This window comes from Akebia trifoliata, chromosome 12 (assembly GCF_017979445.1).
Source record: "Akebia trifoliata isolate Shusen 1 chromosome 12, ASM1797944v1, whole genome shotgun sequence".
Taxonomy (NCBI): Eukaryota; Viridiplantae; Streptophyta; class Magnoliopsida; order Ranunculales; family Lardizabalaceae; genus Akebia; species Akebia trifoliata.
The window spans coordinates 27,291,209-27,316,874 of record NC_141386.1 but is presented as its reverse complement, the minus strand read 5'-3'; the positions used below and the strand labels follow the sequence as shown (position 1 = coordinate 27,316,874).

General features: G+C 35.6%; 1 protein-coding gene across 1 annotated transcript; it reads left to right on the top strand.

Moving 5' to 3' along the window:
- Positions 1-1,828: 1,828 nt before the first annotated feature.
- PHT4;5 (phosphate transporter 4;5) lies at positions 1,829-24,152 on the top strand. Its single transcript, XM_086417764.1, has 15 exons — positions 1,829-2,426; positions 2,524-2,669; positions 10,995-11,094; positions 11,308-11,360; positions 12,630-12,704; positions 12,973-13,053; positions 13,368-13,429; positions 15,374-15,468; positions 20,225-20,340; positions 20,463-20,499; positions 22,130-22,225; positions 22,710-22,851; positions 22,983-23,035; positions 23,165-23,251; positions 23,782-24,152. The coding sequence occupies exons 1-15, from the start codon at positions 2,049-2,051 to the stop codon at positions 23,881-23,883; spliced, it is 1,623 nt and encodes a 540-aa protein (XP_086273890.1). The 5' UTR covers positions 1,829-2,048; the 3' UTR covers positions 23,884-24,152.
- Positions 24,153-25,666: the final 1,514 nt, after the last annotated feature.

The following is a 25,666-nucleotide window of genomic DNA, read 5'->3' as shown; positions in this document are numbered from 1 at the left end:
AAATCCCAAGTCTAAATAGGATCACTTCTATCTTAATACTAATTGTTCAAAAATTGTGTGCTAGAAAAGGACTAAAGTAGTGACTTTGCCTTTGGTATTGTTCTTGAAACGCAATTTGCACTTTGCATGTATATGCATTGCCGTGATGAGCTAACGTGCATTTTCTATTTGTCCCATCCGTCTATTGTATGCCTCTACGTCATGTAACTTTGGTTAATTCATTTTTTTATATGCTCTGTTGTATCAGCAATGATCTCATTTGGTTTGACGTAGAAGGGGTCCTCCTTATATTTCTACATCTAGGATATGACTTGTATCATTGATAATAATAGGAACTAAACCATTATGGTAAGAAAAAGTTTGATTCATGGGGAGAAGAAAAGTCTCATTCATTTATTGTATGATGGAGCAAGGAATGGTGCAACAAATTAGATTGAACCGCTCATGCAAATTCAACACACAGAGTGGTGTCTAAAACTTCTAAGATTTTTTTATTTGTTTTTTAACCAATTAAACATCTTCAAGCTTATGTTCAACCAACCATCTTTAACTTTTAGGTAGAAATCATTGATTTTTCTTCGTGAAAGCTTATTGTCTTCAACCTCCCCAAAACCCTTATCATATATTCTTAAGGTTTGATAGTTGAAATAAAGATTTTTTTGTTTGTTATAGGTTCAAGAAAAAAGTATAAAAAATTATTTAAGAAATTGAAGATGATGAGATTTTTAACAATTTTTTTTTTAACAAGATAATAACTTTATATTGGAGGGAGTTGAAATCAGGTTTATGACAGCATCACCCAAAGACTTTACCAACTGAACTAATTGAAAAAGATTGAAGACAAGTGCATCTTACTCTTTTTATTTTAGTCTCTCACAGGGATATCTCTAAGTTTCACCAAAATCAAGAGGGATTATTCAAAGTTACCCAAGGACTTGCATAACCTTCAATAATAATAATAATAATAATAATTTGTTGAGGTGCTATAGAACTCGGTTAATTCATATCATCATTGAGTTTGAGTTAACATGATCTCATTAAAAATAGACTTATCCATAATATAAAAAAAGTAGTTCCAACTCTTGCAATATGCAATCGTGGAATAGTTTCCAATCCAATCCTACCAACATTGAAATTTTAATATCTCATAAAAATAGATATTATCGATAAAAAAATAATTATTTCACTTAGGCTATGTTATCAAAGTAAAATGATATTCCAATCACATGTATTCAAAATTGAAGATCATTTCTTGAATAACTTGCCATATGTATTGTGTGGGTTGGTGCATGTGGTCATGGATTAGTCCTATCGGGTATGACTGGAAACTTGGGTTGAGCTTGTCCTATGGGTTGCCTGATGGACCGGGTCTTAGTCCTGGTCCGATTGGGATATTATGTTTAAAAAAAAAATTCATAAAAAAATTTATTTCACTTTGTGAGAATAGGATGACGTGTAGTCATTATATTAGACTTTACGTGTACAAACATATTATAATATTCAGGTTGTATCACAGTCCTAGAAAATGAAATATTTAGGTTGACATGTCATGTGTGCCAGAATAAATTTTTATGAAGGGGGACATCAAACTCTTTACGTCAATCGAATAGCAAAGAATCTGGAATCTCATATAGCATTTCTTGACGTGAAAGTGAATAGTAATAATAGATGTTTTTTTATTCGTATCTCGATGCAAAACATCAAAGACTTCCATAAACTTTCACGTCAAGAAGTGCAATATGAGGTTCAGGTTAAAGTCACTTCAGCATTATTAAATAGGAAATTCACGCAAAAGCTAACGTGTTTGTTTACGCGCGCTACGCCTCAAAACTTGTTGCATCAAAGGTCGACGATACTCCACTCTGAATTGGTGGTCACCGTTATTTTCAACTACTTAACAGAGCGCCACTGCGCCTCAGACATAATCCCCTCACCATTCCTTCCTTGGCGTGGTTTACTGTAGTCCTTTCGAAATACGGTACTCCTCTTTTACCCTTTTTCTCTGTCTCTCACTTTTTTCACTGAAACAGAGCTTATTCTCCTTAAAAATGGCGAAATTCTCTCTTAGACCAGACAATTGGTGCTGTTCTCCTCGCCCCACAACATCCCAAAACTCCATCTTTAATCTCAAACACACTCGATTACATCTATTCTCCTCAAAACCACATTTGAAACTCAGAATCGTTTCCAGTATCAAAGAAAAACGAGATATCGTCGAAGGAGAAAGAAATGAAATTCTTACAGGTCTTCAAGTCGAAGAATCTAACAAAACGAATCCAATACCGGTCTCTGAGGATCAATTGGGCTCCAATGGTAGCTCTGGAGATGGTTTAAATTCGAATTGGCCGCCATGGAAGAATCTCCCCCAACGGTATAAGCTTATAGGGACTACATCACTAGCTTTTGTTATTTGTAACATGGATAAGGTAATCTTTTTGTTGTTTTCGTTCTGTTGGGCAATTCTTCGAACGCTTGGTGTGCTTGTGCTGAATTATTATTATTTTTTGCTTGTTAATTGTTTAGGTCAATTTGAGTATTGCAATTATCCCGATGTCGCATCAGTTTGGGTGGAATTCATCGATGGCTGGATTGGTGCAATCGTCTTTCTTTTGGGGATATGCCTTAAGTCAATTGCCCGGTGGATGGCTTGCGAAGGTATTCGGTGGAAGGTTAGTTTTTTAAAGAGCAAGTGATAGTTAGGATTGAGCGCTGACAATTCAAAATCAGAATCTGAGTATTTTTGTTAGAATGCCGCCATCAGTTGAACTGATAAAATTTAAAATAATCTTAATAAGCGGAATAATGTGGTCTCCCATGAGTATATATTAAATAGAGAAAAGAGATAAATATATGCAGTTACAACCATGTGCATAACTGTCCTAACTAACTAATCTAATTGTTATCTCATGAGGATAATGGTCTGGTATACCACTGTGTACGTTATCAAAATGCATTGTAATTTAATGTTCTATTACCATCCTTCAAATCTATGGTGCTCCATGATCATCATGAGTTTGCTAAAATTAATAGTCTCTTAAGAACGTGAACATTGATTGCCAAATGAATGTTAATGAAATGTGGAACATGACCTTCTTGTGAGAGGAGTTATGTTGAAAAATGTGACCATTGATGAGGACTTGTTGATTGCACACCATTGATGATATGTAGAGTTGGATGGTGATAGTTTGCTTGAGAGAGATGATGGTATATATTCCCACATGCCTTCATGGATTTTAATCTGAAAATAATCAAAGGATCTAATGTGATGTTCTCTAATAGACTAGTAAATGGGCTCAATGGCAGCTTCATTGTGGGCTCCTTCATTGGAAATTGCCTTTATTGGGCCTTGTAAGTGGGCTTTGTGCTATATGAGACCCATATGGTAGTGAGGGGGAATCATTCAACTTTTTTTTTCCTTCAAGTTCTTACTCAAACAAAAGATCATTGGGATCTTGGTCTTTGAGACTAACTAAAAGTTTGGGTAGATCGAATGGACATCAATTGAAAATATAGACACCAATCTTTTAATGTATGAGAATTAAACAAAATCAAATCCAACTTCTTTAACAAACGTCCTTGTTAATGGAAATAATAGTAGTTTTTTTCTTGTTTTTATTCTATGTAAGAGCATTTATGTCCATTCACACTTTAGATTATATATATATATGGGGACGGTTCAGCAGCCCTAAAGTTTGCCAAGTTTGGTGCCAAACATTTTTCAAAATATGGGTTAGAAGCTTTGGAATGAGCAGATTTTTTGTGAGGATGATCTCTATGATGTGAAGATCATCCTCACCAAAAATCAGCCTATTCCAAAACTTATAACCCCATCAAAAGTGATTTACAAAAATTGTACGGTCCACAATTCTTCAACTTATAAACTAGGGTTAGAAGTTTCAAAATGAGCTGATTTTTTGTGAGGATGATCTCTTCACCGTAGAGATCATCCTCACAAAAAATCAGCCTATTCCAAAACTTCTAACCCCATCAAAAGTGATTTACAAAAAATGTTTGGCACCAAACTTGGCAAACTTTAGGGCTGCCGAACCGCTCCCTATATATATATATATATATATATGCCAAGCTCTCATTATGAGACATGCAAATTACTCTTCTAAATTATTCTTCTTGGTATCAGAGCAACTCTGGAGGACGTCCCACTTTTTCTTTGGGTTCTCCTCTTTGATTTCCTTTGGGACCTTGAAGTTTTATCTTATCTCCTCTCCTCTCTTCTTTTTTCCTCCTTTCTCAAAATCCTTGGATCTTGAGACCTACTAACCTAACTGCAACTTCGTTAGAAAGTCTCCCCTTTAGGAATTTTTTCTTCTTATTGTGCGATAAACTTTTTCTAATGTTCTTCCACATGTTGCGATTCGCGTTGTGATTTTTTTGCCCTCCAATAGGGTTCCTTTTTTTTATTTAATCGTATACTATTCTGCTGTATCTTTGAACCCACGATAACAGAAGCTTGCAGAAACTTGCTATATTAGTACCCACGACAGTAGTCAACCTGTGTTTGGAGTTATACGACAACAATCTGCTGTATTTTTAAACCCACGATAACAACAACTTGTTGTATTAGCATCCACAACAACAGTCTACTGTATTTTTGGGCCCATGATAACAACAACTTTTGTATTACCTTTGTTTTGACGTCATACGACAATGGCCAACCTTATCTGGGGGACTATGTGCAGTCCCACGACATCAACAATCAATAGTAATTAGATTTGGGGACTTCCAACAGCAGCATATTGTTGTGTGGATATTTGTGACAATGATACAGGTTCCTTGAAGCCCCACGATAGTAATTCAGTTTGTTTTGAAGACTTACAACAACAGAAAATTGTTGTGTTGGTGTTTGCGACAGTTACATAGGGTTCCCTGAAGCCCTACACAGTAGTTCAGTCTGATTTGAGGGTTTATAACAGTAATAGAGCTATTTGTAGTGATTTCTACTTAGCCTTTTGGTTATCTTTCGATTGTAGTGATCTCCCTTCAAACCAAAGTTTCTACCTTTTTTGCTCACAGTAAGCAATGACATCGCATCAAGAGACCAATGACTCCAATTCCATCCTTGGAGCACACCTCTCCGCATAACATATTACTAATGCTCTTTTAGATGGTCTAAATTTTTAATCCTGATCTCGGTTAGTTAAACTTTATTTGGGGAGTAGAGGAAAATCTGGATGGTTGTTGGGCACCATTAACCATTTACTAATCCCAAAATTGAATAATGGGAGATTGACAACTGCACTATCCTTGGATGACTCTTTAACTCTATGGAGTAGCGCATCTACATCATGTTCATGTACCATGAAACTGTATTTTTGTTGTGGTCGACCCTCACTCAAATATATGTGCATGCTCAGAATAACTTGAGGATATATGAGCTTTATTGAGACATCGCTCAGGCTACCTGGGGACTCAGAGTGTAGCTGACTACTTTGGGTTCTTATAGTCTCATTGGGAAGAGCTCTCTCACTATGAGTTTATGACTGGATTGTCTGTAGAGGCTGTTAAATATGTGGTTACACGAATTGCTAGACACCAGACATACCAATTTCTTATGGGTTTATGTCCTGAGTTCGAGGCACTTTGGACTTAGATCCTTAACACCACACGGTCATTCTCTTAATTCGAGACATTTGCAACCATTGATAGTGATGAGTGTTATCGCCGTGTAGTTTCCTCTTAGACTTAGGTCCTTGGCATTCTCTCTATTCCAACTACAGATCAGATGGCTCTAGTAGTCAATTCGGGATTTTCTGACTCTCGTACTTAAGGATCTAAGAGTCGAGGTCGTGGAGGCCGTGGCTGTAGTAAAGGAAGTGGTCTTAATTGCAGTCATTGTGGGAAGATTGGTCATGAGAATGCCCCTCTGCTTTCAGCTATATCCCCATTTAGTGTGATCTTCTACTACCCCTCTTTGGGACAGTCTGCTCCCCGTGTTGCTACTGTGGAGTCATCATCAATCTTTCCTTCTGATATTCTTACTTCCTGTGGTACTGTTGATTTGCAACAACTACAGACTTAGAGTGTTGTTATTGCATGTGATCAGATCCACGCTCATACTCATTCATCTTCGACTGTGACTTTAGTTATCACGTCGTAAGGTACATCTTCTGCATTTCATGCTACTCAGTCTGACTCTGCTTCTCTGAATTGGGTAATTGATTTTGGTGCCTCTGATCACATGACCGGTGAGTCTAACCATTTTATGTCTTTTATTATTCCTGCTACTTATAAGGAGGTACGTATTGCTGATGGGTCTTTTACTCCTATCCACAACAAGGGTATCATCCTCTTATCTTCTAATTTTTCTCTTGACTCTGTGCTTCATGTCTCCAACCTATCTCTTTATCTTTTGTTTGTGAGTAGTATTACAAAATCTCTAAATTTTTCCGTAACTTTTTTTCTACTCACTGTATTTTTCAAAACCTGACTTCGAGGAGGATTTTTGGCAAGGGGTATGAGAGAGATGGGTTGTACTTGTTTGATCTTAACTTACTGCGGTTCTAACGTCCGTGCTTCCACTCTCCAGGAGTCATATTTTTTCTTCTCAGACCTTAGATTTATAACAGACTCACTTAGGACATGCAAATTTTCAGTACTTATGTTCTTTATTTCCTGCTTTAAAAACCTCTTGTAGTGGACTTAAGTTTCAGTGCTCTGTGTGTGAGCTTTCTAAACACATACATACTTCTTATATTCCTTGTATGCATCGATTTAATAAAATGTTTGATTTAGTTCATTCTGATGTGTGAGGACCTTCCCTTTTTACTGTTTTTTATGGTCATAGATATTATGTTGCATTTATTGATGACTATTCTCGTTGTACTTGGGTTTACTTGATGCGTTCTCATTCAGAGGTGCTCCCTATTTTTACTAATTTTCTTAAAAAGATTCAGATCCAGTATAACACCACTGTTAAATCTTTTTGGTCTGATAACTAAGGGGAATATATTTCTGATGGAATTCGATCCCATCTTCATGAGCTTGGTGTGCTTTATCAGTTGATTTGTCCCTACATTCTTGAATAGAACGGGGTGGAGGAATGCAAGAATTGTCATTTTATGAATATTACCCATTATCTTCTTCAAGGGATGCATGTTCTTAAGTTATATTGAAATATGATAGTCCTCACTGTGACTTTTTTCTTGACCGCGTTCCAAGTCGCATCTTAGGGGGACAGGTGCCTCTTCATGTTCTTCAACTTGATATCGCTCTTTTCCCCATTACACCTAAAGTCTTTAGATGCACTTGTTTCGTTCAGGATAGGACACCGCATCGCACGAAATTAGATGACAAAGCCATTTGTTGTGTCTTTTTGGGTTATTCGTCTATGTCAAAGGGGTATCGTTGTTATGACCCCCGTTCTCATCGTGTAATTCACTCTTTGGATGTTACTTTTGTTGAAAATGTTTCCTATTTTTGCGTTATACCTTTTTGTTGGATTTATCTCCTATAGTGCTATCTTCTCTATTTTTCTCTTCATCTTTATCTCCTTTGCATGACTCTTTTCCCTTGCAGGATACACCTTCGTCTTCTTTGCAATAATCTTTTCCTATGCAAGATACATCTTCATCGTTGCTGCCTTTTAAGGTTTACTCTCGTCAACCCTCTCCAACTTTGCCAACTTCCACCTTGGACTCAGTTATCCCCTCTTCTACTATTATTCCGATTCCTTCTATTTCTAATTCTCACTTGCCTATTGTCCTTCGCAAAGGAAAGCGGGGGTGTGTTACTGATCATCCTATTGCACAATTTGTTTCTTATCAGGGACTTTCTCTTTCTTATCAAGCCTACTTTGTTGCTACTAATTCTATTTGAGTTCCTTAGTTTGTATCAGAGGCTTTATGAGATCGTAAGTGGACTAGAGTCATGACTGCTGTGATGAATGCTTTGCAGAAGAATCACACCTAAGAACTTGTTCCCCTTCCCTCTGGGGAGTGGATTGTTGGTTTTAAATATGGTTTTATTGTCAAGTATCTTGCAGATGACACTGTTGATCGATACAAGGCCTGCTTAGTTGCTAAGGGATTTACACAGACTCCAGATAAGGTTTTGGTGCTACATTTACCCCAATAGTTAAACTTTCTACCGTCTGCCTCCTTATCTCTTTAGCTGCTTGTCATTCCTAGCCTCTTCACCAGTTTGATGTAAAAAATGCTTTTCTAAATGGTGATCTGACTGAGGTTATCTATTTGGATCCCCTCATGCGTTTCGTCTCTAAGGGGAGTATTCTGGGAAAGTTTGTCGTTTGCTCAAATTTTTGTATGGCCTGAAACAATCTCCGCAAGTTTGATTTCAACGTTTTTTTGAGGTCATTTTATCTATAGAGTTTTCCATATGCCACTCAGATCATATTTGCTTTGTTTGTTGAGGAGTGGATGGCCGTTGCACCATTGTTTTGGTTTATGTGGATGCTACTATAGTGACAAGAGATGATGCACGGTAGATTGATAGGGTTAAGTTATTATTGGGTCGTACTTTTGAGGTTAAGGACTTGGGTCCTCTCAAGTACTTCTTAGGGATAAAAGTGGTGCACTTTCGCCGTGGTATTTAGATGTCTTAACGCAAATACACATTGGATCTTTTTCAGGACATTAGTATACTTGGTTGTCGTCCTGTCTCATCTCCTATGGATCAAAATCATTACCTCCATGCCGAAGCTGGTGATCTATTATCTAATCATTCTTTTTATCAGAGACTCGTAGGCCGCCTGATTTATCTGACTAACACGAGACCAGACTTGACCTTCGCGGTTAGTGTAGTCAGTTAGTTTATGCATGCCCCGCGCACTTCTCATCTTGATGCTGTTTATTGTATTTTTCGGTACTTGAAGTTTCGTCCTGGTCTTGCATTTTTCTACTCTTCTTCTGCTCAACCACATTTATCCTGCTTCACTGATGCTGATTAAGCTGGTTTTCTTATAAATTGGAGATTTACCTCTGGCTTCTGTACTTTCCATGATATTAACTTGATCTCGTGGAAAAATAAGAAACAAAGTGTGGTTTCTTGCTCTTCTACTGAAACTGAGTATCGTGCTATGACCCTTGGTACTTGTGAGCTTATTTGGTTTAGTAGATATATTTTCCCTAGCTTGAGGGGGAGTATTGGATATAGTAGTAGTTTTTTTCTTGTTTTTATTCTATGTAAGGGCATTTATGTCCATTCACACTTTAGATAATATATATATATCTGCCAAGCTCTCATTATGAGGCTTGCAAATTACTTTTCTAAATTCTTTTATTGTAAATTGGGGAAACAATTCCCAACCCTTTGAGAAGTTAAGGGTGCAATGGTGAATGGTGGCGGTCATGGTTCACATCTACAATAGCTCTCAAGGGTAGGATATCAAAGGAGGTTTGGTGAGCGATGTTAAAAGAGAGAGAGAGAGAGAGAGAGAGAGAGAATATGAGAAAAGTTTTGCTTGGTTTGAAGAGGATAGCTTTTCTAGGGTTTTTAAGGAGTTTTTAGTGTCGGTTCTGCTTCAATGATAAAGTTCTGAAATATGAAGGGACATAAGATATTGTGATTGTTTACTAGGAAATGGAAAATGAGTGAGGGTCAAAGAGATAGAAGTTTGTCACTTCATGTTTTCCATTGTAGAGGTGAAGTTGAAGTAGGTGGTAATGGAAGTTTGGAAACTACAATGGCCATGCATAACTATCCTAACTAACTTAACCAAGTGCTATGATCCTAATCTCATGAAGATGATGATCTGGCGCACCAGTGTACACCTTATCGGAATGCATAATAATTTAATACTTTATTAAGAATGACCAGGCTGGCCAATTTACCTATCAAAACTCCGTTTTTAGCCCTCAAGTTACCATACAAGATGTATCAACTATTTTTGTTAACAATTGAGCAATTCAATTACTTGACGCTGAACTGTATGGTAAAGAAAATCACACTGCAATATTTTATTACTTCATCTGGTTTTTATAGATTTCTCTCTCGGCAAATTCACTTAACTTACTTTAGTTAGCTAGCAAATGTTGTTTATGTTTAACTTTAACTGGATTGTTGTGCGTGCCTGAATTTGCTCTTAATCTAAGCTGGACCCATTTCACCTCAAGTGTGCCCACCTTGAGAATTCCAGAATCATGAGAAGAAATCTGAAGTCGAAATTTAGAAAAGTCAGGAGGTCGAGAAACTGTACATTCCCATCTGGGTTGTCCATGCAGCATACTAGATAAGGAATAAAATTTAAAATCAAACTGTGTTATTATCAATTGAGATTTGGACCATCTTGATTTTAGGCATATTTCTTGCTATTCTTGCTTGTAATGCTTTCTAAGGACCTCAACAGTCAACATTGTTAGGAAATGGGGATCAATCTTGTACCAATAAGTATACTAGTGAATTGGCTTTAGGGAGCCTGGGAGATCGTCTCAAATTGCGCAATTAATCTCATGGAAACGCACGCACACTCTCTCTCTTTCTCTGGGGTGTCAGGTCTTCATGTCATTGTGGCAATCAAAATCACACTTATCAGTCCCTATGTCCCATGGTATATTCTTGGATAACAATTTGGAATCATGGTATACAATGCAAACTCACTTAAGCTTAAACACTCTATAATGAAATTTTAAAGGATTTTTAGAAGTCACCGGATTCTCACAAGTTAAATGTATTTTCTTGAACAATGTGAAAATAACATACTTACACCATCACTCTCATCCTCTTTTGTCCTATGACTTCCTCTCCCATATATGCTCATAGCACGCACACCTAAGCATGAACAAGTATTTGTGCGCGTGTGCGTGTGTGTAGACACCGACCTTATAGAGTGCGTGTCATGATAATAGTATCCAAGTGGTTGCCTTTTATTTCATTTCCAGTCTTTACATTTATTAGCTCACATGTATTTATTACATTCTCTGCATTTATTTTCCTTGATATACATTTAATGCATTGAAACTCCCTTCTTTTATTACAAGTTATCTTTTTCATGCTTACCAGTTGTCTTCTGCGTGATGTAGGGAAGTTCTTAAGATTGGAGTCTTGACTTGGTCTTTAGCCACTATGTTTGTTCCTTTTGCAGCCGGATTTATGCCTGGACTTGTCTTGTCAAGGATATTGGTATGTTGGTTTTTGTCAAAACGAATTATTTTTTATCATTTCCTTTTTGGTTTCTGACCACCTAAGTCTCCCTGGCTAATGCAAATATTTGATGAATATTATCACTGTTGTAGGATATTCATGCATGCCTGATTTTGTCTTTCTGGTCCAGTTCTGTTCTTCAAGACTTATGTTGCCTCATAAGCACCTTATTTATTTATTTGCAAAATCCAGGTTGGAATAGGAGAAGGTGTTTCCCCGTCAGCTGCGACTGACCTTATTGCCAGGCAAGATACTAAAATATTCTGTATGGCTTAGAAAGCATATTTATTATATAAACTATGTCAAGAGAGTTCTGGCTATTCTTACTTCTTACATTATTTAGGCACTAAATCACGCTTACAATGTATATTTTCAGTTCTAGGTGGATTTTCCTTTTGTCAATTTTGTGGTGGGGCATTCATCATGCCAACTTGCAAGAGCATCTCTTTGTTGCTAATTGTCGTTATGTCAATAATTATAATGCAAAATATTCTTTTGGAGATTTTCTGAGATAATTATGTTTCTCCAATTGTTCACTAATTATTTTCCTTATAACTAGAAAATGGAGGAACAACATTTGTTCATCTGAACCCAGATATTTGAAATTAGGCTTTGATGGTGACAAGAGTGATAATTGCCTTTGACATAAAGGTAGAAAGGATATCTAGATTTCGGTAGATAAATTACACCATTACCTAATGTCTGGCTTCCCTACACAGGCACCTTTGAATTGTACTCTACAACAACATACTTCTTTCCTTGTCTTCAACCATATGATAAATATTTCGATCTGAACCTCAGTCATCCTTGATAATGACGTTAACTAATATTTCCTTGTGGCTTTTATATGCCCCCACAACCACATTTCTTTCTGGTATTCAAACAGTTAATACTTTTTCATTGACCAACATTACCATAATCCATAATATTCCCTATATATTTTTTTGCATGTTTTCTTTCTAGAATCTCCTTCTCATGGTGTTGCTATTCAATGTCATCTCCCCATTGCTTTCAGAGCTCATACTTCTATCACCAACCACGCTGCCTTAATTTCATCAAGACCACCTTTAACTTCCCAAACTGTAGTATTGTAGTCATCCAAAAGATTTTATCAACCCAACCATTCGCTATTTATCCTTTGGTATTGTATATTCTATATATGCTCAGAAATTCTGTGTGTTAAAAGAATTTGTTCCTCTAGACTCTAGATGTAACTTAATGGTGGAATGTGATTCATATTGCAGACCCCAAATAGTTGGAATAAGACTTTGTGAATGTTGACATATATGACTCCGAGATGCTACCACATCTGCACCCAATGCTGGTGTCTGATTTTCTGCACAATTATTATATTATCTTTTACCCTGAATATTAGTTTATGCTTTCTGCACCTATCAAAAAAGAAGTTTATGCTTTCTACTTGCTGACTGAAATGTTTTTTTGTTTTTGTTTTTTTTGGGTAGCTCACATATAGTTTTCTGTTTGCTTAATTACTGATTATTCGTCAAATGCAGGACAATACCGTTGGAAGAGCGCTCACGAGCAGTGGCGTTTGTTTTCGGTGGTTTGAGTGTAGGAAGTGTTGCAGGGTACGTACCTTTTTTACTATGGTGGTAAAAATGGTGCATAATGAATTATGTTTTTCTTTGCGGTCAATGTTTGATACCCTTGTAATTTTGTGAAACATACATCATCATTATCAAACATTATCCCAAAAATTTGTGAAATATAATGTCATACATCATATTTTTACTGTAGTATTTACCTTCTTCTTCATCATTTATATATGGCTTCATACGTTATATTTGACACCTTACTGATTTTTTTATGCTCTTTCTACATTGAAAAATCTTGCAGGCTTCTCTTGGCTCCTTCCCTTATCCAGAGTTTTGGCTGGGAATCTGTTTTTTACTTATTTGGATTTCTTGGAATAATTTGGTATGTCAAAGTTATATAATTCATATTAAATTGCATTTCAATGTGGGTTTAAGTATCTCAATTGTTCCAACACTTTTCAGAATTTGTAGGGCTGGAATGACATTCCATTCTGTGAGAATCTTTAGTTTCTATAGTTGCAAACTTGCAGGGCATGTTGATGTACACCAAAATTTGCCTGATTTTTTCAGCCAATGTGTTTCTAACTTGCAATAGTGTTTAAAGTTCAATGGTTGATCTGAAAAGCACAATAAAATTTTTAAGTGCTGATTTGACTGAAGTGACTTTAACATGTGATTCTCAATACAATCTTGAAGGTGTTTGGGATTTGAGTTTGTTAAAGAAGGACAATCTGCATTTGCTGGTAAATACGTCTCACGTAAGTATTTGCTTCCTTGTGTTGTTTCTTCATCTTTATTTGATTGACAACTTAAGCTGCTTTTCGTCTTGTGAATCTAGTAAACTTTCTTGTTTGACAATGTCATTAGGGTCCTAGTTATGATACATGCTTTGTACGGTTCTACTATTCGATGGGCTATAATTTGGACATTTTAAGGAGTTGTTTCATGCAATTATGAATATGGGATCTACGGATTTCTTCAATGTTACTCATGGGTTGACTGGGTTTCATCCTTGTCTGGAATTCAAACCTGAGAAATATATATATATATATATATCGGGTCAGGTTCAGCCGCCAATGTTAGGGAGCCAATTTTGTCCTATGTGGCCTAAAAGTTTCGTATTGAGCTGAATTTTTTTGTGTGAGGATGATCTCCTCACCATAGAGACCACCCTCACAAAAAATCAGCCAATCTGAAATTTGTAAGTCGATCAAATGTGGTTTACAAATTATCTGTACAAAAGGGATGGTCCACATTCTAAAACTCTTTTGATGGGGTTAGAAGGTGCAGATTGGGCTGCTTTTTGTGAGGATGATCTCCTCGTCATATATATATGGGGGCCGATCATGGGACATAAGTAAAAACATATGTAAAAACAATCATTTATCAAAATATGGGTTAGAAGTTTCAGATTGAGCTGATTTTATGTGAGGATGATCTCTATGATGAGAAGATCATCCTCACAAAAACCAGCCCAATCTGAAACTTCTAAACCATCAAAAGTGGTTTACAAATTATTGGTAAAAAATCGACGGTCCACATTCTAAATCACTTTTGATGGGGTTAGAAGTTTTAGATTGGGCTGATTTTTTTTAGGATGATCTTCTCATCATATAGATCATCCCCACAAAAAATCAGCTCAATCCGAAACTTCTAACTCATATTTTGAAAAATGATTGTTATTACATTGTTTTGACATATGTTTTTACTTATGTCCCATGATCCGCTCCCTATCCGCCCCCTGTATATATGGGAGTGGATCATGGGACATATGTAAAAGCAATGGTTTTTCAAAGTATGGGTTAGAAGTTTTGGATTTCGCTGATTTTTGGTGAGGATGGTCTCTATGATGAGAAGATCATCCTCACAAAAAATCAGTTCAATTTGAAACTTATATGTCCATCAAAAGTGGTTTACAAATTATTGGTAAAAAATCGACGATCCACATTCTAAATCACTTTTGATGGGTTAGAAGTTTCAGATTGGACTGATTTTTTTTAGGATGATCTTCTCATCATAGAGATAATCCTCACAAAAAATCAGCTCAATCCGAAACTTCTAACCCATATTTTGAAAAATTATTATTATTACATTGTTTTTACATATGTCCCATGATCCGTCCCCTACATATATATATAGCTGGAAATGGAAATTGATACTGTCATACATGTATATGGATTGGAAAGGAAATCAAAGTTTTGGGGAATAAATGGATTGGTTAAACATTTAATTATCCCTTAAGTTATGCACAATTACAGTAATATCCAGTACAGATATGTATCATACACTTGTTCACATTCCTCATCAATCTGATGCATAAGGTGAAAGGAAACAATTTGTTAACAAGAATGTCATGCTTGGTCTTGTCATTTGCTTTATTGAAGATATCAGTCAGGTGATATTGGGAAGAAATATGTTGAAGTGTAATAAGGCCCTCAAGATATCTTGCATGAATAAAAAGACTACACGCCTAAATGTGCTAGATTGAATATGAATTTCACTAATATTAAGAGTAAATGTAAAATGAATTTCACTAATATTGCCGGCATAATGAGGTTTATGGGAGGTAAATATACCAAAACCATCTAATAGTCCTCATAATCAAGGTATTTATTTTAATCATACTTGCATTCTTGTTTCAAGATCCATTCTCTATTCATCATTTATTAGACTCATGAAATATGGTTCACAATCTTTAACAGGCAGTTCCCCGAGTATGGATGGTGTCTCTTTGACTCCTATCCCTCAGAAAAAATCATTGGATACTTCCTTGAAAGAGTTGGGTGGCTCACTACAGGTGAAGTACTATTTTCTGGGAAGCTTTATCAGAAATGTACGGACATAATGTTTACAATGTAATTTGCTTAAATGCATGATGATATTTTTGGTAGTAAATGGGCTATGCTACCTAGCTCTTAAATCCCTTGGATCTGCCCTTGCTGACATATCCCGACATGTACAAATCGTAATAGGCTACAATATAATGTGCTAGAAATGCATCATGATATTTCTGGGTCAATGAGTAAGCTACCTTGTTAGGTTACAATATATTGTGTTAGAACTGTATGATTATATTCCTGGTGGTAAATGGGCTATGCTACTTGGATCCTTAAAATCCTTAGAATCTACCCTGTTGACCTATCCTGACTCAGCTTTAGGTATGGATCCTAAATCGGATATGGCACATCCTACTTGACTATCCACTTGCCTGAGTTAATTAGGGCATTTTCTGTTAGATAGATGTTGTATCCACTTTAAAAAGCAATCTCATCTAGTGTTCCACCAAATGCTTACTTCGCTAGGTTGGTAAGAGAGTGAAGTGTGAGTGCCAGGTCTTCGTAGAAAACCATCTACACCTTTGAGTTATTGATCTCGTAAGGAAACAAGCTTAACTAATGCCTACCTGTCCAAGTTGGTCTATAACAAGTCTTAGGCTCAAAACTCATTTCCATTTACAACTTACTGATCTTTTACAGGCTTACTTGGTGGCAACACCAATCATTTTTTGGCATATTCCTACTTATCTAGTAAAAGCGTGTATTGTCAAGTCATAGGTCTTGGATTCAACTGTTTTCATCTCTGAGTTATTGATCCCATTAACAAGAGTCTTACAAAATGGCTACACCAATCTTTTTGAGGAGTGCCCTTAGCATTGAGTGCCCTATCGTAGAGCGACAAGTCTTTGGCTTGAAACCTGTTGCATGTTGAACTTACTGATCTATTGAAAAACAGGCTTGCCTAGTGGCAACACCCCTCAATTTTTGGAAAATGCCTACATGTCTTAGTTGGTAAGGGTCTGCATGCTTGAGTCATAGGTCTTGGGTTCTAAAACCATTTTCAACTTTGAGTTATTGATCTAGTTAAAAAACTTACACGATAGCTACACCAAACTTTTGATGATTAATCTACCTTAAAAGGTTTTAAGCTTGTATTTACAAATTAAAAATTTAGAATCTTAATGTAATGTTTAAATATTGAGACAATATTTTGTATAGTGACACAAATAAACACACCATCTCGGCTCACACACTCATTAACAATGTTTTTAGAGGCATGTGAGGCTTATGCCTCGAGGTACGCCTCGAGATGAGGCTCATTAAAATGCCTTAAGGCGCTGGATTGAAACATAAAAGCAACCAAGGCTTACGCCTTAGACCAAAATGATCTTAACAGGCATATGCCTCAGTATGAGATGTGACTGAGGCATATGCCTTTGGCCAAGGCTTACGCCTCACATTAATTTCTCTGATTTTTATTTTTTTAAAATAAAAATATCTCTTCTTTTTCTTTTCTTTCTTCACTTCTTTGTTATACTAATTAAGCAAAAAATGTATAAATTTATTCCTTACTTCCATTTTTTTGTTGTTGTTAGCATGCAACATAAAATATTTTATATTATTATTTATTGTAATGGATAAAAACTTAGACTTCCATTATGTGGATTTGAAATTTGGGGATATGTTGGTTATCCTAATTTTTCAATTGTCTAATATTAGTTATTTTATGCGTTATATTATTTACTTAAAAGTATCATGTGTGTGAGGCTTATGTTTATGCCTCAAGGAGCTGGCCAGCCGAGCACCTTGCCTCGTACCTCAGCATCTGAAAACATTGCTCGTTAATATCGGTAACTAATTTATCTTTATAAAGTATTGATTTACTTAGAGACCGAACATGGGAGACCAAAATGTTTTCAGTTCGTCATGTCTTTTTATTTTATTTTATAGAGAAACACATGAATGCATACATCAAATGTACATTCACCCTCTCGAATGGGTGTGTGCCAAGTTGTTCTTTCTAGGGGGATAAATAGTCAATGCATGTCTGCAGAATCTCAAAAAGTTCTTAAACCTATGATATCATCAAGCTTCCACACTTCTACAACCTGGGATTTGGTTGTGAGTTTTGTAAAGCTTCAAAATTTCCTAGTAGATGTTCAGGAATAATGATTTTCTATGTTGGATTCTCTATTATATTTTGCGAATGATACCCTAGTAATTGTTGATGCATTGGTTAATCATTTATATGTTGTTCTGTAGTCTTGAGTCTTGCTACGAACCTTTCAAAAAACAAATGTGGTATTGTGACAGCAAATAATCTGGACCTCCTAGCTAATGTTTTGGGATGTGAGACTGGGTATTTTCCAACATCATACCTTAGCCTACCCCTGGGGACTATATATAGATCTAAGGCATGGTGGGACCAATCTTTGAGAGAATTAACTAGAGATTAGTGTATGAAGACTAGATTTTCCCCAAGATATCTAGTACATTTCATGTGTCTTCTATAATCCTAAGGCAATTATGAATCCTTTTATAAATTTCACTTATGGAGGAGAAAATGTATATGTAAGGAACGTTTGGCTACATTGAGGTTAACTATTATGAATAGAGCCTAGGAAAATGATTGTGGATATTTGGAGATGAATCTTCTGGCCTTTGGAGGAGAAACATTTAGTACAAGTTTGGGAGCTAAAGTTTTGGTTAGGGTAGTCTTGAGGATAAACTTCCTAAGGATGTGGAGTATGTTAAGAAATTGAAAAGTTTTTGAATGGCTTATTTATTTATTTTTTTACCAATTTCAAGGTAGGTTAAGGGACCAAAATCCGCTTATGTGAAGACAATTTATTTTATTTTCTGAAAAATATAAATTTATTAGACAGTTTTTTTTTTCATGCTAATGGGGAAGATAGTTGGTGTGAAGATTCTACCCATATGATACAATTTGTTGATTTTTTTCCATTTCAATGAAAAAGAATTATCAATTCATAATTTCCTGGTTTTGGCTGATAGTGACGACAACTAGATTTTTTTTTAGGAGAAACCTGAATGATTGGGATGTGATCTCCATTGCTTGTTTCATTTGTAGCATCTCTGATATGTTTTAAAAATTGAGGACATGCGAGTATGGAAGTTCAATTGTAATGGTTCCTTCTCTGTTATATCTTCCTATTCACTACTTGATTATCACAATCACTCATGTTTCCTGACTTCTATTATAAGAGGGTCCCAAATCCCATCCAAAGTTCCCTTTTGTCTAGGAAGCTGACTTGGATGAGATTTTGAGTCCTAGTCGATCATCTTGTCTCTCATATGATCTTAATTGTGAATTGTTGTTCTATGTGTGATGGTAGTGGGAAATCTATTAATCACTTTCTAATCCATTGTGATTTCTTTCTTACGATTAGGACTCACTTTTTCTCCGTTGTAGCCGCTGAATGTCACATTTCCTATTACTGCTCTGATTTAGTACAAGAGGTAGAATTGTGTGGAGATTATTATTAAATTTTTTTTGGGTGGTTTGTTTGGTTATTTGGAAAGAGAAACATAAGAATTTTTTAAGGAAAGGAGTTGTTGTTGCAGGAAGTTATTCCAAGTATTGATGCATTTTATTTTATTGGTATTGGTTTCATTGATTTTGGATGCCTATCTTTTGTGGATTTTGCTTTTAGATGGGATCTTTTTTTTTTTTTCTCTTTAAAGATTATTGATCTTAGGCAATAATCTCGTGTCTTGTTTATTGGACGTCTTTTCCAATAGATTTGGTCTGCTTGACTACTTATTCTATGTTTTTCCCTCATTTCTTTTATCGATAAAGTTAGGGATTAAGAAGGAAATGTATAATCTATCATATTCCCATCCGTGGGTGAAAGCTAAGACCAAAATAGCGGATTTAAAGGAGTGATTCTGTGGCTTGTAAATCTTTAAAAGAAAAGTGATCATTGGTTAAAATAATGAAGTTAATATCTTTTCTGAATCAGAGTTATGGTGTCACACTGTGAATATGGTATAGTATTATTGCAATAGTACCGAGGGATCTGTACTCATAAAGGCTGTAGGGACTCCAAGTGTTGATCTACCAAGTTAACATTGTTTTTCTCATAAAACAAGAGTCCAAAACCTAGTTATTGTGCTCTATTAACAGTATTTCTTAATCAGTTGAAAAGGTGATATCCAAGAATTGTGATCTTATTTAAAAACTATTGGTACATTAGTGTAACCTAAATCTGGGGAGGGGGAACTGAAAAATTGAAATCAATGGAAGTGATGAAGCACATAACACATTATGAATGTGGAACTCTTTTAATGTGAGAAGATTGAGATCTAACAAGACATTGCAAGAAGTGGAAGGAAATGTAAAGGAGAGAAAACTCTCATAACAGAGCTCTATTGTACCATGGGAAGTAGAGTAATATTTGATACTTCAAGTAAGTAGAAAGTGGTATCTAGGACATGTACTACTTGTGTCATACAACACACGAAATAGTCTATACTTCGATATTCCAAAAGAATAGTTGTGAAAACCATAATGATTGGAAAGGCTCCTTAACAAATACCTAAGTTTCTCAAATCCTACTCCTTGGATTTATTCCATCTGTAGAATAAGTTGGTTGTTTTCTAAATCTAGTTTGTTGTGCATAATGCCGTAATTGATGGTGGTATTAATGTCATGGGGAACTTATCCTTTTATTCCATTGAAAAATTGTACGAACTTTTATTTGTGTATTGCCTTTTGGATTAGCCTTGATTGTTTATCTTGCTTATTATTTATAGGATGTACCATGGAAGGCGTTTTTTCAAAGTCAAGCTGTATGGGCGATGATATATGCTCATTTTTGTGGGAGTTGGGGCCATTACACTTGTCTATCTTGGCTCCCTACTTATTTTAGGTATCTTTATATATTTTCTTTTTCTGTTACTTCTTTTTCTATTCAAACTAATTTAAACTTGGCATCTTTAGTCAACGTATTGTTCACTGCCTTCTAAACTTTCAATTGACATTTCCATGCAGTGAGGAGTTGGGCCTAAATTTGATGGAAGCCGCATGGGTAAGCATGTGATTTATGAATTTCATCCTTTGCATTATGCTAGTTTGTGAATCAAGTTTGAACAAATAAATCCAATCCCAAGTTTCATGAGAAAACTAAACATATTGAAGTAGATTGTCACTTTGTGACAAGAACTATCACATGTATAAAGTTTTGTGCTTGAATAATCCTCAAGTGAAAGATGTTTCCAGTAATAATATTTTTTGAGATTGTTGTTATTTAGTAAATCAGAATTGTGTTACACCATATCAAAATTCTAGATAAGTATGGGAAGTTTAAGAAAACGTAGAATGCTTTGGTGGTTATGTAACTTTCTAATTTTTCTATTTCTTGTAATCTTATGGGAGATTATAATTCTCTTTAATATTTTAATTTATCTAAAACTCTTTTAGTTAGAAAATCTTGCATGGTATGAGAGCCATGGCCATGGCTGACTTTGATGTTATGATCTTGTTGGGGTCACATAGTCACCAAAATCTGCAACTTATTGAAAAAGTCACGATTAAATCGTGACATTTTCCTTCATCGATTTAATCAAGAATTTTCATTAAATCTTGAATTTTACGAACTTCATGATTAAATCACAAAATTTGTGATTCAATCGAAAAAATAAAATTAAAGATGTCCTTGATTCACTAGTAAGCGAAGATGACCACCAATTAAGTGTTAGATAATGAGGATGCAAATGAAGATGACATTGATTTTGGTCAATTGATGAATATTAACTTACACTTATGATTGTTTTCATTTAATATTTTGAACAGTATAAACCTTGATTGTGTTGTAGACCTGTGGTTACTTGTGGTAATTTGATATGGGATTTGGTGATTTGTTATTGTAATTTAACATGGTATTTGATTATATAATATGAGAATAACAGCTAGTAGGAAAAATTACATGATCCTAACCCTGACTCATTGTTTTCACGATTTTCTTTGATTGTTTCATGATTTTACCATGTTTTTGGATTTGTTTTCCCTTGTTGAGTTATTCCCGAACCCCGACTTGGTGACTTTGGTCGGTCATGATGCTTACTTGCACTATACATATTTCACTACCTTCATCTTTCCTTCTCTATTATTTTTTTCATCATTGATCTTGTTCTTTTATTTCACATTATCAATCTCTCCCAGCATCATAAATTCATTCAATCTAGTCTTCACAGAGAGATAATCAAGTCACTCGATCCAATCAATTTCTTTTGGGAGAGATCACATTAGACCTGATTTTGTGGGTCACCAGTTTCGATCGATTCCAAGATGAGCGGGATGTAACAATGATATAAACCATTAAATCTATGGGATCATGATTGATATTAAATTTAACAATTCTCATGTTCTTTTTTTCAAAGGAACATGCGATACATGAGGGTAATAGAGATTGGTGTTATTTAGTAAACAAGAATTGTGATACATCATGTCAAAATTCCAGATAAGGATGGGGTAGTTTAAGAAAATGTGTAATGCTTAGGTGGTTATATAACTTCCTAATTTTTCTATTTATTGTAATCTTACGGGAGAATAGAATTCTCTCTTTTATTTCAATTTATCTAAAACTCTTTTACTTAGAATACCTAACAAATATTTTTGAAGCTTTTCTTTCATATTACTTTTGATTTTTTCTTCTGCAGGTTTCTGTCCTTCCTCCTCTGGGTTCAATTCTTGTTACTAGCCTTGCATCGCAATTTGCTGACAGCTTAATCTCCAGAGGAATTGACACCACAAAGGTAGAGGGGTTTATAGTGCCCTTATTTTTTATAGCCATCTTCCAAATAATGACGAGGCATCGTTAATTTTTTCTCTTTCATTTTTGTGACATAATTAAATCTCGAATCATTTACAGAATTCAAATATAATCTGCTTTTAATAGGAAAGAGAAAGAGAAAGAGAAATGAATAGAAAGAGACATTCTAGCACAATAACCACTTTAGATATGGAGAAAGGGGCATAACCTTTTCACCATGAGACTATTGGAAACACTTAATCAATCACAATTGTTTTAATTTCCAAATAAATGAAAAAAGAAATCACATCCAACATTGTTTAAATTGTTTTTTTTTTTCTTTCCAATGTGCGCTGTTACCATAGTAGACCTCAGTTTTTGCTTGGATATTCCCGGACTTGCAAGCAGATGAGTTTCTAGAATAAAATCTATCATCATTTACAACTGGTGTTCTTTTGATTTCTGATTATCACATTTTGTACCTGTAGGTGCGAAAATTTTGCCAAACAGTTGCCTTTTTGTCTCCTGCAGTTTGCATGATTCTTTCCTCTTTGGATCTAGGATTGCCTCCTTGGGAAGTTGTCGCGGTTCTCACTGCCGGCCTAGCTCTCTCAAGCTTTGCCTTATCAGGTACTGATCTCTATGAGATTTGATACTCCCATCATTTTAAAAGTTAACCGAAGTTATAAATGTACTTGAGATTCCTATTTCACTAAAACTAAGGATTTCATGATGTTCATCCATACTTTGTGTTGCTGTAGGACTTTATTGCACCCATCAGGACATTTCTCCTGAATACGCGAGCATACTTCTGGTACGTATGTTTGAAAGCAATGATAGAGAAATTTGCCAAGAAACTATTTCGTGTCTGCTTGAGAACGAAATATAAAGAATTCCTTGCAACTTCATCGAAGGGATGATAAGAAAACATATTTCTATACAGGGTATAACCAACACAGTTGGGGCGGTGCCTGGAATTGTCGGTGTTGCTCTCACAGGGTATCTTCTTGATTCAACCCATTCATGGAGTGTAAGTTGAATTATTTTAGTTCATTTAGTTCTCATTAGCTTCCTTATATATATAGGTAGCGTTATTTGGCCAACAGTTTGGCAAACATTTTGGCAAACACATTTTTCAAAACATGGGTTAGAGGTCTTGGAATGGGCTGATTTTTGGTGAGGATGATCTCTACGGTGAGGAGATCATCGTCACCAAAAATCAGCCCATTCCAAAACTTCTAACCCCATCAAAAATGGTTTACAAAAAATGGACGGTTCACGATTTTTCAACTTGTAAACTGGGGCTAGAAGTTTTGGAATGAGCTGATTTTTGGTGAGGATGATCTCCTCACCGTAGAGATCATCCTCACCAAAAATCAGCTCATTCCAAGACCTCTAACCCATGTTTTGAAAAAGTGTTTGCCAAACTGTTGGCCGAATAACGGGACCCTATATATATATCCCACGGTCACTTTTTAAGTGTTGATTTATTTTGTATCTAATGTAGATAGCATTATTTGCTCACTTTTTAAGTGTTGATTTATTTTGTATCTAATGTAGATAGCATTATTTGCTCCGTCAATCTTCTTCTACTTGACGGGCACGATTGTATGGGTAGTCTTTGCAAGCAGTAAGCCTCAAAGCTTTTCCAAGGAAGATTAAACCTTTTGTCATCAACTTGATCGAGATTTCATTTTATTAAGTGAAGATCTGATTTTGTTGGCGAAGATGTGAAGATTGATATCATCCAGTGTATATATCTACTTATATGATATGTAATACAATGTATATCCACATCATAAATGATTATATCTTCTGATTGAAAGGGTCAGATAGGCCACAAAAGGAATGTTTTCGGTGAATTTAACACCAATCTTCAATGTAAGGATGCTTTTAGTGACAGTTGCAATTTATTTGAGTAATTTACCTCTCATCTTTTGTGGAAATCAGAAATAAAGGGGATAATCTATCAAAAGCTTGGTTGTTCTAGTGAGGCATGTGAAGTGGGTGAAACCTCCCCATTTGGCATCCACCTTGATTGGATGATCTGAGCCATCCAATCAACAATTGAGAACAGATTTGAATGTGAATTCTGAGTAGCAAAGGTTGTTTGGATGCTTTTGTTCCAATGCTCAATGTGATGGTGACATGTGGAAAGTGGCATACAAGCTACCCATGGAATAAAGTAAAGAGTCCAACTAAAATTACTTGGTAAGGAGCCCTTAGTAGTAAGGTCCTTGAGCTCACCTCGTGACATCTAAAAACATGATTCGATGCCCAAATATATATATATATATATAGGGAGGCGTCTGGAGGCCTTAAGGAGAGTCAAACATTATGCCAAGCATTTTTACAAATTGGACAGTCCACAATTTTTTAACTTGTAAATTAGGGTTAGAAATTTTGGAAGGAGTTGATTTCTTTACTGTAGAGATCATCTTCACAAAAAATAAGCTCATTATAAAAATTTTAATACTTATTTTAAAAAATGTTTGGCATAATATTTGAAGGTCCCGTTCAGCACCCAACAATTTGCCCAACATGTTTTTCTTACATGGGTGAGAAGTTCAGGAATGGGCTGATTTTTGGTGAGGATGATCATCCTCACCAAAAATCAGCCCATTTCAAAACTTCTAACCCCATCACAAATGGTTTACAAAAAATGGACGGTCCACAATTTTTCAACTTGTAAACATGGGGTTAGAAGTTTTGGAATGGGCTGATCTTTGGTGAGGATGATCTCCTCACCATAGAGATCATCCTCACCAAAAATCAGCCTATTCCAAAACTTCTAACCCATGTAGGACAAAACATATTGGGCAAAATGTTGGGTGCCGAACAGGAGCCATACTTGAATTATATATATGGGTAGCGTTCAGAGGCCCTAAAGAGACTCATACTTGGGATTCCCATTGTCAATTACACACACACACACACACACACATATATATGGGGGAAATGTTCGGCACCAAACATTTTGGCAAAATATTTTTCAAAACATGGGTTAGAAGTTTTGGAATTGGCTAATTTTTGGAGATGATGATCTCTACGGTGAGGAGATCATCATCATCAAAAATCAACTCATTCCAAAACTTCTAACCCCATCAAAAATGGTTGACAAAAAATGGACGGTCCACGATTTTTCAACTTGTAAACATGGGAGCTAGAAGTTTTGGAATGGGCTGATTTTTGGTGAGGATGATCTCCTCACCATAGAAACCATCCTCACAAAAAATCAGCTTATTCCAAAACTTCTAACCCATGTAGGACAAAACATGTTGGGCAAAATGTTGGGTGCTGAACGGGACCCTATATATATATATATATTATATATATATATATATATAGGGTCCCGTTCAGCACCCAACATTTTGCCCAACATGTTTTGTCCTACATGGGTTAGAAGTTTTGGAATAAGCTGATTTTTTGTGAGGATGGTTTCTAT